The sequence below is a fragment of the Thamnophis elegans genome, chromosome 5 (genome assembly GCF_009769535.1).
Source record: "Thamnophis elegans isolate rThaEle1 chromosome 5, rThaEle1.pri, whole genome shotgun sequence".
NCBI lineage: Eukaryota > Metazoa > Chordata > Lepidosauria > Squamata > Colubridae > Thamnophis > Thamnophis elegans.
Genome location: NC_045545.1, coordinates 50,871,121 through 50,885,203, shown reverse-complemented (window position 1 = coordinate 50,885,203; position 14,083 = coordinate 50,871,121). Strand labels below are relative to the sequence as shown.

At 36.2% G+C, this 14,083-nt stretch overlaps 1 protein-coding gene across 7 annotated transcripts in view; it reads right to left on the bottom strand.

Moving 5' to 3' along the window:
* Window positions 1-14,083, bottom strand: part of FOXP4 (forkhead box P4) — a 170,674-nt gene that overhangs the window by 53,161 nt on the left and 103,430 nt on the right. For all 7 annotated transcript variants that reach the window (XM_032218013.1, XM_032218009.1, XM_032218010.1 and 4 more), the window contains 2 exons: window positions 10,568-10,690; window positions 5,521-5,607 (listed from right to left, as the gene is read on the bottom strand). In XM_032218013.1, coding sequence (XP_032073904.1) covers window positions 5,521-5,607; window positions 10,568-10,690 — 210 coding nt within the window. The remainder of the gene's footprint in view (window positions 1-5,520; window positions 5,608-10,567; window positions 10,691-14,083) is intronic.

The following is a 14,083-nucleotide window of genomic DNA, read 5'->3' as shown; positions in this document are numbered from 1 at the left end:
TTTGAAGTGTTATAAGAGACAAAACATCTTATATGTCAGGAGAAGCTATCCACCTTAAACATATATAGATTAAACTCCTATGAATGCCAAAAGCTTGTGCATACAAGCAGTCTCCCAAGAGGCTTTTAAAGGCAAGAAAGCTCCTCTTTTGTGCAGAAATTCAGCACTGCCTGGGCCGCACATATTCTGGAAATGAGAATACATGAGAAACCAATGGAGGTTTCAAAATAAAAGGGAACATTCAATATTAATTGATTTGATGTACTATATCACTTTCATACATGAGAATCCTAGTTATGCCACCTTGAATTATATATGGAAGCAATCAAGTACATAGATGTGCTAGATATTAATGATGCAGGGATAATGAAGTTTTAATTAAAGATTCCAAACAATTTTTCCCATTTTTAACTACCCCTATTGTTTAATTGCTTTAAATTTGTTACAACATACAGTATACATTGGAGTGTTGCAATCAGGTGAAAGCATACAGAAAGCAAAGTGCACTTGCCACTGGCCCTGAGTCCTGTAAACTGTCTTGAGCCATTAAAGGGGTGGGCAGCATACAAAATATTATAAATCATCCTAACAATCTTTGAGTATAATCTATACACTATATATGTATTTTTGTTTTGTAGCCATTTCAGAACTGATTTTTTAATCAAATTGTCCATATTGTTATAGGGCTAATACAATGTATATGTAAGCATAAAAATGCTGCTACAAAGATAATCACAGGTATTTACTCTTTAATTGTGATCCATTTTCTTGTTAGTACCATGCCAGGGTGCCGTGATGCTTCCACTCACCCTATATAGTTAGTTATGTTATAAAAAAACAAGGATTGTAACACTGTTATTCCATCTCATTTTTTGCTATAATTAATTCATCCCTGATGCATGGGTAGCCTTCCAATGGCCCAGCTTCTTCATTTAAGCTTTATCCCTGAAATCTGGCCCTCTGTAGTAATAGCCATTGCCAAAATATTCACAAGTCTACATTAGCAAGGTTTATTTTATAAGCACCATCAGAAACAGGTTTTTAATATTTATTTTATAAGCAACACTGTAATGGACAATAATTTTTTGACAAAAGCAAAAGCACACATCCTCCAATGTAGCTCTTCTCTGTCACAATTCTTTTCTTCCTATCCTCTTCTCGGGGATTATGTATACTCTAATGAGCAGAGCAGCTAAGAGGGCTTAAGAAGCCACAGAGACCTGCAGCAGCGTCAGTCTGAAGAGGGCCTCAGAGAATCGAGAACTGGTAGTATTAACACATGACATACTCAAAGCCCCAAACATTAAATTTGTCTATCATTTCATTTTGAAAGCATTTGACTAGTAGTTTTCGAGAACAAAATAGAATACATCATTACGGATTGTGCCTATATCAAGAAAAGTTCATTCACTTTTGATTTGGGCTGAATTCCTTTCCAATGAATCATAAGGACTTTTAGCAAAAAGAAATCAAAATGGGAAGGGGCAGCCCCTAGGCAGGGATTGTACTGCAGGCAGGAAAGCAAAAAAAGGTCTTTAAAAAAACTTTCTTGATTACTTTTTATATAAATAACTAAAGGCAGCAAACTCAGTGCAGCAAACATATGAATATTCCTTCCTCCTCCTATTTTCTCCACAACAATCTGTGAGGTCAGTTGGGCTGAGAAAGTTACTGGGCCAACGGGTTTTCATGATTACGGTGGGATTAAAAATCAGAGTCTTCTAGTTTCTAGGCGAATATCTTAACCACTACTGTACACCAAGAAAAGGTTAGGCATTCATGTTAAGCCATTTTTATGGGTGAGACAATTGCACTAAGTGGCCTGGAGAAAAAAAGAGGGAACTCCAGCCCTCTCCTTTGTGACTACACTGCCAGCAATTTGCTTCATTTGCTTTAGTTCTCAAATGCAGAGAAAATTGAAACTACATAAATTGAATAAATTCCAGGCTCTCTGCAGGCCTTCCCAATCAACAAAAGTAGAACAAGAGTATGAGCAGGGCAAGAACATTTGCCAGTCTCTTCTCTATGTTTCTCCCCCTCCCCCCAAGAACACTTACAAGATTTATTGAGTATCATTTTTAATGAGAATACATCCTGGCATCAGCCAAAGATGATCTTGTGTTTATAGTAAGTATGGTTCAAGTTCAAGAAACAAGATTATTATAAAGACTGACATTCTTGGTGATTCCCCACAATTATAAACTTTCCTCTTACTACAAATTCAGTAAAACCCAAGCCTATTAATTTTATAATCGAGTTATAATTACAAGTGGTCCTTAGCTTAAGATCACAATTCAGCCCAGATTCCTTTTGCCAAGTGAGACATTTGTTAAATGAGTTTTGCCCCATTTTACGACCTTTCTTGCTACAGTTGTTAAGTGAATTACTGCAGTTGTTAAGTTTGTAACATGATTATTAAGTGAATCTGGCTTCCCCATTGACTTTGCTTGCCAGAAGATTGCAAAAGGTGATCACATGACATTGGGCCAAATATGCATCAGTTGCCAAGCATGATCATGCGATCATGGGAATGCTACAACAGTCGTCAGGGTGAAAAACAGTTATGTGTCACTTTTTCCGGTGCTGTTGTAACTTTGAATGGTCACTAAATGAACCATTGTAAGTCAAGGGCTAGCTGTACCTTGGTTTTTAGGCCTTGAATTAACTTAGGGAAAATGAGAAAGTGCATTTGAATGATTAATTTTTATTTTTTTTTTATTATGCTTTTCTTATATACCTTCTTTATGTTCAAGAAGAAGCCTCCTTTTCAGATGTTTCCAGAACAATAGAAGAATAGCTTTCAGCACTCATCAGTCAAGAGGCCAAGCTATTCTGGTTTATCCTCCTACATGGATTATACATGGGATTTTATATATTATATATTAAGAAAAATAAAAGCAATGGAAAACTATGGGGAGGTAATAAATTGATAATTGTGATACTTGGATTCCTCCCATTGATATAAAGCTGCATGAGTGAAGCAGACAGTTGTACAATAAAAGCTTCATTTGGAAGTGTCTTTAATATTTATTTTCTTTCAAACTCTAGTATTACAAATGTGAGTTTCCTTCTAAATGAGAGACTGTCATAAGCATATAGGTAGAATATAAGATTATTTATGGTGGATGAATTTTTTTTGGATAACTAATTTTATTGAACTCAAATTCTCCCTACTTCTCAAAGGTTGTACAGCCAAACTAACCCACAGTGTACCTAATTTTTTTAAAAAAACTATCCGAATGTTAAATCCTTTGGATAAAAAACTGAATGCAAGGAAAAGTATGGTAAGTCACATAATTTAAACTACCATACTTTTTTCCTAAGGAGTTGTTGGAAATTTATTAGGAATTTGAAATATTGGTAATTTTACTAAGCCCAGCTGGAGTGTTGTTTACATAAAAATGCAGCACATTAGGTACACTTCCCTTGTTCTTCTGTATTATTTTTATTAATCCACATTACTCCAAGATTTCTCCCTGATCACTAGAACTAAACAGCTAATCTGATGTTGCCTTAGAAGCATATACCAATATTTTCTGTTGTCACAATTTGTGGGCATTTTCATTTTTGGAGATCATCCTCCATGTACTTTTAATAGAACCAATGAAGTAAGAAGCTTATCTGCACACTGATAAAAATCTTAAAACCCAAGAAAATAATTATTGAAGCTTACTCTGCCAGTCACTAGCAATTACCGGTGTACTGATCCTACTGTTTACAATCCTTTCTTCCTCTAATACTTGCAGGTATCTATAGAAAGCGTTTATTTAGGATTAAACCCCAGATTTTTACCTTCACTTCTTGTTGCACCAACTCTATGTTCTTTGATCCCTGATCTTTTCCCTGGTGATGGGGTTTGAATTTCTCAAAGCATTTTGTCTGCTGTGTTTACATTAGATGCAGCTGAGTGGGTGCAGTTACTGGGGTAACAGGCTCAATCACTTTGATTTATGAGCACATCAAGAGGAGTTTCAGCGTGACACTGTGGACTGACAGGAGCACTTCATTAATTTGATGACCAGGTTACTTGCTGGCCAATCCTCATGTGCTGCTCCCCTCCTAGATTAACCATGTTGTATCAGGTGGTATACTGGGACAACTGTCAGGGACAAGATTCTTTCTGAAAATTCTCATTCTCAAGCTTTCTGGAGTTACAGTAAAAATTAGGATTGCAAGATTTCCTGAATCTATTTTAGCATTTCAAATGCATCAGTAAAAAGCAACAAGGTAAGTACTAGCTTAGGCACAATATGTGATGACAGGACTAAATTTATACCTGCCAACATTTCCCCCCTTCAATTCAAAGAAAGCAACATTTCTAAAGTTATCCCAAAGGTGTTTTTTCAAGAGGCAACTGAACTTTGAAGACGTTATACTTCTCATCCAAAAAGCCACATAAACTGAAGGCTAAGCATGCATTTGCAGGTATCACAGCATAGATGCCCTGTCAACAAATGTGATTTTATAGGAAATTATACTTTTAAAAAAATATAGCTGGTCAAAAGTTTCAGAGCAGGACAACAAAATTTCACAAAATACAACAACGTGGAATTTTGGCAATTTTGGTACTTGTATTAGGGATCACTTGAAGGTAGCATACAGAGCAAAATCTCTATCATCAATAGACCCCCAATCGTAGACTGAGAAGAAGTGCCATACAGAAAGTTTGTGGAATGTACTAAACTTTCTTGCAACATACTTCATTTTAACTCTATGCCAGTCAATATATTGTAATGATTACAGTATTGCAAAGGATCTTGGGAATCTGGGTTCAAGGCCACATAACCTCATGGGTTGACTTTGGGCCAGACATTATCTTTCAACCTCGCTTAACCATGCTGAAAGGAAAATGGAAGGATATTTTGCTTTGTATGCTACCGTTTGATCTTGGATCTAACATAAAACTATCTATTGTCAAGTTAATCATAAACAATAGCAGCATAACATAGGTATATGAATTCTGAAAAGTTATTGTTTCCTGGATCTAAGCCTTTTAGTTTTCCTTGGACCATTAAGATGAATATAGTAGATTTTCCAGATTAACATAGAGTTTCAATTCATGTTTCTCAGGTAACATGACGACTGCTAGAAACACTTTGCATTATGATGATTCTTCTGGCAAAAGTACCAATAGCAGGAGTGGTACAAGTATTTTTAATTTTAGAATTCTACAGCAAAAATCGTGAACTCAAGACAGATAAATCTCTTAAACGAGAGCCAATTATTGTGAATCCCTGCAAAATGTTTATCTAAACAGTGAATTAGTCAGTTAAACTTGCTTATTGCAAAACATAGGTTACAACAGAGGCAGTAATTTGATGATTTTTTAAAATTAAATTATACTGAATAACCAAAGATAGTCCATCTTATTCTCTCAAAAAGAAGAATCTGTTATTTTGCATGTGGAGCAATGCAATTTTTTTTAGCAAATCTGTGTTCCCCTCAATTATTTTTTATTTTCTGCAGATTTTTTTTTTTTTTTTTTGCAAAATATCTTCCTAACTCAAAGAAAAACCCCACCTCTTTGGCTTGCTGCTTTCCAGCTTGTTGCTGAGTCAGAAGCTGTAGGTGAAGCTGTTCCTGTTGCTTCTTGTAGTATTCCTGAAGCTGAAGAAAAGATAAGAGAAAAAGAATAGAAAAAAATGATGATAAAGTTGGTGTTGCAGTCCTTTAATGCTCTACATTAATAATTAATAAGATGCAAGCACACCATAAAGATATTATGGTCCTAACAGTGGTATTAAATTCAAGGCCCGTGAGCTGGGTCCGGCCCATGGGGTGCTTAGATCTGGTCTGTGGAGCCACCCTGGAAACAGAGAAGGACTGGCCCATGGTACCGTATTGCGGCCCTCCCGAGCTCAGTTTTCACTGGCAGAAGGTTGCAGGAGATCGTCCCAGCTGAAAACAGAGATTGGGAGCCCATTTTTGCTGGCAGAGTGCTCGGGCCACCATAGGCGCCTGACACGAGTGATATCAAGCTGGCCATCCCCACCTTGGCTACCCCCACCACAGCCCACCTGAGGTGAAACACAACCCTGATGCGGCCCTCAATGAAATTGAGTTTGACAGCCCTGGCCTATAAGATTATAATGAATAGAACCATAAAATAAGTCAGTCAAACAAATATGTTTACTTCTTTTTGCTCTTTTAGCATATAATTACCGAAAGTCACAATAATTATTGAAAATGGGCCACTAACATTTCTATTCTCAGATAGACCCAGAGACCAAAACCTTGATAACTTTATGAAATCTGATCTTCCCATGAACATTTCTTTTTTGAGAAAGAGGACATGGAAATTATTTTCCCCAAAATACAGAATTTGAAATGAAAGCAGATAGCCAACTGCAATATTTTTCTAGAGGGTGTAGAGAATACATGTCAACAGACTAGAAGAGTCAATCAAAAGAAGTGTTCCCAGAACTGAAGGAATATGACTCACTAACATTTTATTGAATTACATGAGACCTAGGCTGTAACCTTCTCTTGCCAATCATTATTTGGGGCAAGAGAAACAGACTGAAGAGGAAAGAGAGCAGGAGGAGATATTTTTACGTCTTTTTTGACCAGAAATGAATTGACATGGAACTGCATTATGCCATGTTTCAGAGATATTGAACTTTGGAGGAACTACCGCATGGGGTACATGGCATTCCACTTGCTGCACACCAAATTAGAAAAAGTAGGAGGAAAAAAATGTAGGGCCCAAGACAGAAAGTATATTTGTTTTAATTTAACTTATTCAATGAGTCATTTATTTAATTTTCCCTTTTTGATGAATTAAAATGATAACAATTTTTTTAATAGGAAGGTTTGGAGGGGATTTGACCCAAACAAGGCTTGTTGGATATAATTAGTTCTCAGGGCTTATCTGGCATTATTGTAGACAAATATTGTTTCAACAGGATGAAGTCACAGAAGAAAAATCATTCTTGCCTAAATAATGTTTATATTCACATTAGACCAAATGTTATTTATTTTGCTTATTAAAACATTTATACTTGCCTTTAAGTTACAGGCCTATACAAGTTCTAACACTTTAAAACCCATAATGTAAAAGTTCAATCATATTTGAGATAAACACATAATAAACCACTGAGTACAATAGGAATCTAATAAATTCAGCAGACTGACTTTTATGAAAATAACAAACTAAGGGCATAGTATAGTAGCTATGGTAAAATAAGCAGCAAAAGTGAGAGGGTCTCAAACATTTTGGTCCTTTGAGTTTTGATTTAGTATCTCGGGGTGCACAGCCACTGGGAATCTTCTAATTTTAAAAAAAAACATTTTTGTTCCATCTTGCAAGTGTCCTTAGCACTGCAATATCCAGAGTCAACCAATGCTTTTTCCAACTGTTTTGCATTTTTTCTTGTCTCACCCTATATGCTTTACAATGAAAGAAAAAAAATCTGCTCATTAAAGCCCATGTCGGAAGATTGGTAGGGTGTCATGGTGACTTCAGCAAGGTGGCAGGAACAGCCAAAAACTGAGACAAGGTAAGAGTTTTGCTGGTGGGAAACATGCTACACAGCTTAGAAGTTAATGCGGAAAACACTTTTTTGCATGGTTTACTCCTACATTGCAACTCGCCACAAGTTAATCAGTTCAGGTATAAAACAACTGTAGAAGCCTTGTGACACAGGCCGATGAAGGGGCTTCATGCAGAGGAGTCCCAAACATCATTAAAGACTACAAAGAATAATTTGTACTATATGCAATGCTTATGGAAAAGAAACAAGTTTCTCCCTTAAAGGAGCTTAAAAGTTTAAAGAAAAAGGAAGACACAATTTTCTGGAAGGGCGTGAATACATGTATATGTAATTGCTTATAAAAAAAGCTTTGGCTATCATTGGGGATGAGAATTTAAAATTATGTCAAAAGATTTAGGGGCAAATTACAGGTTCTAGGTTCTATTCCCTTCCTGTAGGAGTTCCTGGAATTATTTTTATAACATTTTAATAAAATATGGTGTTCGAGGCCTTGTCTCTGGAAACCAGTTGCCTGAAGTCATTAGGAATACTTATTTTCATATCTGGCTGGTTCACAAGCTATGGCTTTTCCTGGGCCACAGCTAGTAAACTTGTTTCTAAATCATGTGAATTTAGCAACCGCTCACAAGTCAAATAGACATGTATTTCTTTTTGGACTTAAGAAACCCAAATATTCTGCTTTAAATTATTAGTTTTTGTTTCTGGAAAGTTCTTTGCAACTTGTGAACTTCAGTTAAAAGAAGCTTTGGAATACTACCTAATCTATATAGATAAACCAACGTATGAATCTGTTTTTTCAAGCACTTAAGTTTTCTAATAATGAGTTTTAGTGGCCAGAGTAAAAATGTATACCTATTATTGTTTAGCAAACTTAATAAGTACTGAATGAAGCTAATTATCTAAACTATTCTATGTCATTACGTATGCTAGCTGGGGAATTCTGGGAGTTAAAATGCACACATCTTAAAGTTGCCAAAGTTGAGAAATATTGGCAATGTGATTTTGTACTTATGTTGTCTAAATACAAGTTTTAATATTTTGGACAGCGAGCCATTTCTAGGTTAATAATACTTATTTTCAGGTGCAATTTTGATTAGATTATTTGGGAATAGGATTCAATTTATTTAATCTATATATTACCTCAATAAAAACTAAAATTATGTATTTTTATCCTTTTTCTTTCCAAAAGAAACTACAAATCAAAACTAAAATTAAAATAACTTTTAACTAGTGACTATTCCTAGATTCAGAATGTTAAATTTTAAATTATTTCAGTTTTAGTTCCTTAATTATTTTATACACAAAATGTTAATATTTAGCCCAATGAAGGATTTCATCTCTTCAGTGCAATGTTGCTTAGTGTATGATAAATGGCATTACTCTGAGCTTTTCTCAGGCCTGCCAGTTTTAGTTTCATTATATTAAAATATATGATTTGCAGATGTAATTTCTTTTCTTGGGGAGGGGGAGGAGAGACCAGTACAGATTTCCTCAAATGGGGGGGGGGGGGGTAGAGCGAAGCAGGGGAAAGCTGACTTCTGAGGAATGTCCCCGGGGATTCTGGGAGAGTCCTTATCAGCTTGTGTTTGACAGTACTGACAGCAGAAACCTTTCTCTTTAACTCTGCTGAACAGGTTTGGAAAGCCTCCCTTGTTTACCCAAAAGCCAATCAAAATCAGGTCTCTATATGGGATTCTGAGAACATTGGGTCAAGAGGTGAGAGGTGTGATGTTTGGTTTTCTTCTCACAGAGAATGCCAGCTATTCCGGTCCAGGCTGTTTAATTTGCAGTCAGACGTGTTTCTCTATCTGGCTCCAAAAAGGCTCTGAGAGGGAAGGACCCCACCCAGGTTAGTGTTTACCTTTTGTTCTTCCCCTGTGGCTAACCTTGACTCCTTATCAGCATGTTTGAAATAAACAGGTACTTAAGGCAGGAGGAAGGGTGTGGAGGATGCTGTGGTTTTTATGTTTGCTCTCCCTTCCCTGGTGTAAATGTTTGTCCAAACAGTTGTTTTTTCTTGGGGATTTTTATCGCCTCCCTCATTTTAATAATTTTCTTCACTTATATTTACTTTAAAAAATGCCCATCTGATTCCCAATTCTATATAGTGGTTGATGAAAATATTTCCTAAGGGAACTCTCTGCTTTAATGTAAAGCTTTATAGGATTAAGCATATTTTACAGCTATAAACTACTATGATAAACATGCTGCTGTAAATCAGAAGAAGCCAGAACTTGAAAAGCTCCAGAGTACAGAATATGCTTGGTCACCAAAACCAAAATGAAAATTATACCTAACTGCTTTTTGTGTAGCTCTTAAACTGACTGTCATTATATGGATTTAAAAAAAACAACAACTTTGAAATAGAATGTCTGGAAAGAAATTTGAATGCAAAATATACAGTCAATATTGTTAAGTACAGTCAATATTATCATTTAATCCTCATTTGTTTAGTACAAATCTTTAATTGAAAGATGTACAGGTAGTCCTCGACTTACAATCACAGTTGCTAAGTGGGATGTTTGTTAAGTGAGTTTTGTCCCATTTTACAACCTTTCTTGCCCATAGTTGCTAAGTGAATCACTGCAGTTGTTAAATTAGCAACATGGTTGTTAAGTGAATCTGGCTTCCCCCTTGACTTTTCTGGTGAGAAGTTTGCAAAAGGTGATCACATGACCCTGGGACACTGCAACCGTCATAAATATTTATGACTCATAAATATGAGTCAGTTGCCAAGCATCTGAATTTTGATCACATGATCACATGAGATTTTATAAATCTTCAACATTTGTATTATCCAAAAGATTGCAATCTACATATTCAGCCCATGACCATGACTCCCCCCCCCCCAAATAAAATCTTTTAAACTGAAAAGAATTGGGCTTTTCTGTCAAGCATTCATGTTTTTATTCAACTATTACTTCCAACAATTTTGGGCAAGTCAGTAGTTTTCAGCCCATCCTGCAAATTTACAAACAGGAAACACATTGCACTTGGAGGAGAGAAATTCAGACACAGACGTCAGCCTCTGTGACTCTCACACGAAAGGTTTGCTCAAATGCAAGCTGCTTTACCTGTTGCAGCATAATTGCTTGTTGCTGCTGCAGCAGGGCTTGAAGCTGGGGTGGAGACAGAATCTGTTGCATCTGCTGTGGTGTGATCATCTGAGGAGACATCATAGCCACAGACACTGGAACCTACAGAGAGAAAGATGGGTTACAGGTGATGTCAAGTAGTAGGCTAAGAGAGAGTTTAGGGGGAGGGGGGAACTACTTGCACAGATAATGTATACACTGATAATATACATATTCTTTATTCTCCAGATATGTGGATGTGATGAAAATACATATACTTTCTTCAGGTGCAGTAAAGCTAGAGAGTTTAAGTACTCAGAATCAGAACAACAAAAATTGTTGCTTAGATCCTAAAATTCTATCCAAGTCCGAATGCACACAGTGAAGCAAGCCTGGGACAAAAGTTGATGTTAACACTACAGATGGAAAGCTGTAGACAGAAATACAAAATTCTACTTTATATTTCACAGGTAATTCAATTAGCAGATTTTTTTTTATTCCACCTCCCCAAATCAGTACTGAAGCTAGTGAATGAACATTATTCAAAGAGTTATGTACACACATACAACAAACATGCGCGCACACACAGAGAGAAATGAAAGCGAGAGGAAATGCTATTTTGTTATTTGCAAGTTGAAGCCATACGTTGTTTTGGAAAGTTCTGTGGGACCTTTTTACCAATTGCTGTAGGTTGGAAACCTTTTTTTAAGCTGCACGTATTTGTTTGTGGCTGGTAGCAAGGTAGAGTAGGGTAGAGCGGGCAAAGTGAGTCAGTTACATCACACTCATAAATGGGGATAAATTGTCAATCCTTTTGTTTTTGTTTTAATGGGAATTTCATTTTGTTTTAAATACTTTGTTTCAAGATTTTGCCTAGAATGTTGTGAGTTTCCCATTTTAAAAGGGTTCTCAGCAATTGGGCCACGAAAACCTAGCAGCACAATCAGAACAGCTTCAGGATGGCAAGTTGTCATTTAACACAATTTAATGGATGCCCATGGTGACTGTTCACACATGTAATATAGCCACACTAGCTGGATTCCTGAGAATAAATTTCGGATTTTCTGTTGTACAAAATATTACATAATGTTACAAAATATTTTGAACATAGATTCATATTGAGATTTGATACCGTCCTCCCACCCAAGCATACATTTAACATTCACTCATTGCTTCATAATACTGTTCCCAGCCTTTGAAAAAACTCTAGTCTGTGGGCCACCTGTCCTAACATGCCTTGTTAAGGGCAGGAAATAGTACTGCTTTCTTTAAGTTCCCAAAGGTTATTATTCTTATAGCCTACATTACAATCAAAACAGACAAGTCAGAATTAGGTCACTATAATTCATGATGCCCTGTTAAACAAAAACTTCAATGAGTGTTCATCCTTACTGGAGAAGGAAGATCAAGAACAAGTCACATAACTACTTCGTGGTTGACCACTATTTCCTCTTTGTTCATTTGTGAATAACACTTCCAGTCAACAAGCCATTTGTGGCAACAAATCCATCAGTACTGAAAACATTTGTTCTAAGTTTGTGATGTTGTTGTGGCATGAAAATCATACTGCTGTTCATAACAAAGAGTTAGATAAAATGTTTATCACAAGATGGTGCAAGGCAGGGAGACTAAAATATATGAAGAATGGTTACAGGATTTGGGGTTGGCTAGTCTAGAGAAAAGAAGGACTGGGGGGGATGACATGATAGCAGTATTCCAGTAGTTGAGAGGTTGCCACAAAGAGGAGAGGTCAACTTGTTTTCCAAAGCATCAGAGGGCAGAACAAGAAACAACGGATGGAAACTAATCAAGGAGAGAAGCAACCTGGAATTAAGGAGAAACTTCCTAATAGTGAGAACAATTAACCAGTGGAACGCCTTGCCTTCAGAGGTTGTGGGTGCTTCATCATTGGAGGTTTTTAAGAAGAGACTGGACAGTCACTGGTCTGAATTGATACAGGGTCTCCTGCTTGAGCAGGTGGTTGTACTAGAAGACCTCCAAGGTCCCTTCCTATTCTATTCTGATTAATTGAGAAAATGCCAACTGTGAGCTAAATACAGTCTTCATGTTTAGATACATTTGTTGCAAGAAAAAGTGCTTTTCATTAAATAAAGTGGGCAGGGGGAAACATATGGCATTCTTAAAGCATTGAATACACTATTACAGAAACAGAATTTTTTTATTCAGAAAAGCTTCATGATGGCTTGTTTCCCTAAATTAATGGAATCAGATTTTACATGCTTATCAACAACCTACTGATTATCAATTGTTATAATTATTATCAACAATTAGAAAACTAAGAAAAGCATAGAATATTTTTCATGCTGCACCCACATTTGATTTTCCCTCCAGTAATCAGAAATACTTGAAATGAAATATTTCATTAAGAAGAAGAATTTCAGCCACTTGTGTTATTAAATTACTATATCCCAAACAAAATTCTAACTTTATTTTTCTTGAAATTCTTGCAGGTATTTTAAAACATTGATGTTACATAATATCATATTAGACAGAAATAAAATCCTTGATTATCTTCACATGCAATTAAAAAATGTTTCTCAGCAATAGCCATCTGAAGAAAAATAAAAAATTAGATTTGCATTGTATCCATTCCATTTGCCTAATTGGATATTTTAATTAAAACCATTTACCATGTGATGGAAGTGAGTTTTTTAAATCCTATGTTATTGATGGAATACCCAACAAAGACTTCCATTTTTAATGGACTTTATGCTGTATGCTAGCCCAGAAGATACAAGTGGGAGGAATAAGAAAAAGAAAAAGCTAAAGAAGCTTCTTGGATGAGAAGTGAAACATCTTCAAAGAAAAATAAGGAAGTCCAGTTGCCTCTTGAAAAAACATCTTTGTGATAACCAGGACCCAGATGTCTTAAGAATCTCCATAGACAAGAAAAAAAAAGTATCTTCACTCTGACAGTTCTTACTTCTACTCCAAACATTATTTAAGGGGAAAAGGTTGTTTTGGATGCCTTTCCAGAAATAATACAACTGATTTCCAAGTCAATCTAAAACACCCTACACATGCACACACACAATTAGCACATTGTGTTTCAAAAAAGCTAACAATAATAAATTAAAATTCTATTAAAATATTCTTAAAATGTCATTGAACCCTCTTGGAATATAGCTTACCTCCATTGTTACCAGAGCAAACATTTGCCTGTGTAACCTAATTTCTCCTTTCTCCCTTAACTCATCTGAAATATGTTCCATGTAGCTCATATTACATAACTCCCACTTTAATTACCCAATAAGGAATTCTTGAACCATAGCTTTATGAAGATGCTTAAGAGACATGTGGCTTCCAATAATAACTTAGATCAGTGATGGTGAGCCTTTTTGGCACCGAGTGCCGAAAAGGGAAGCTCATAAGGGCCACAAACCTGGAAGAGGAGCTGACTAGGTGGCATGCTGGTGCCAGAAAATGAACTTTTGGTTTCCGGCATGCGCATGTTTGCCAGCCAGCTAGTCTTCTGGTTACTGGCATGCATGCGCA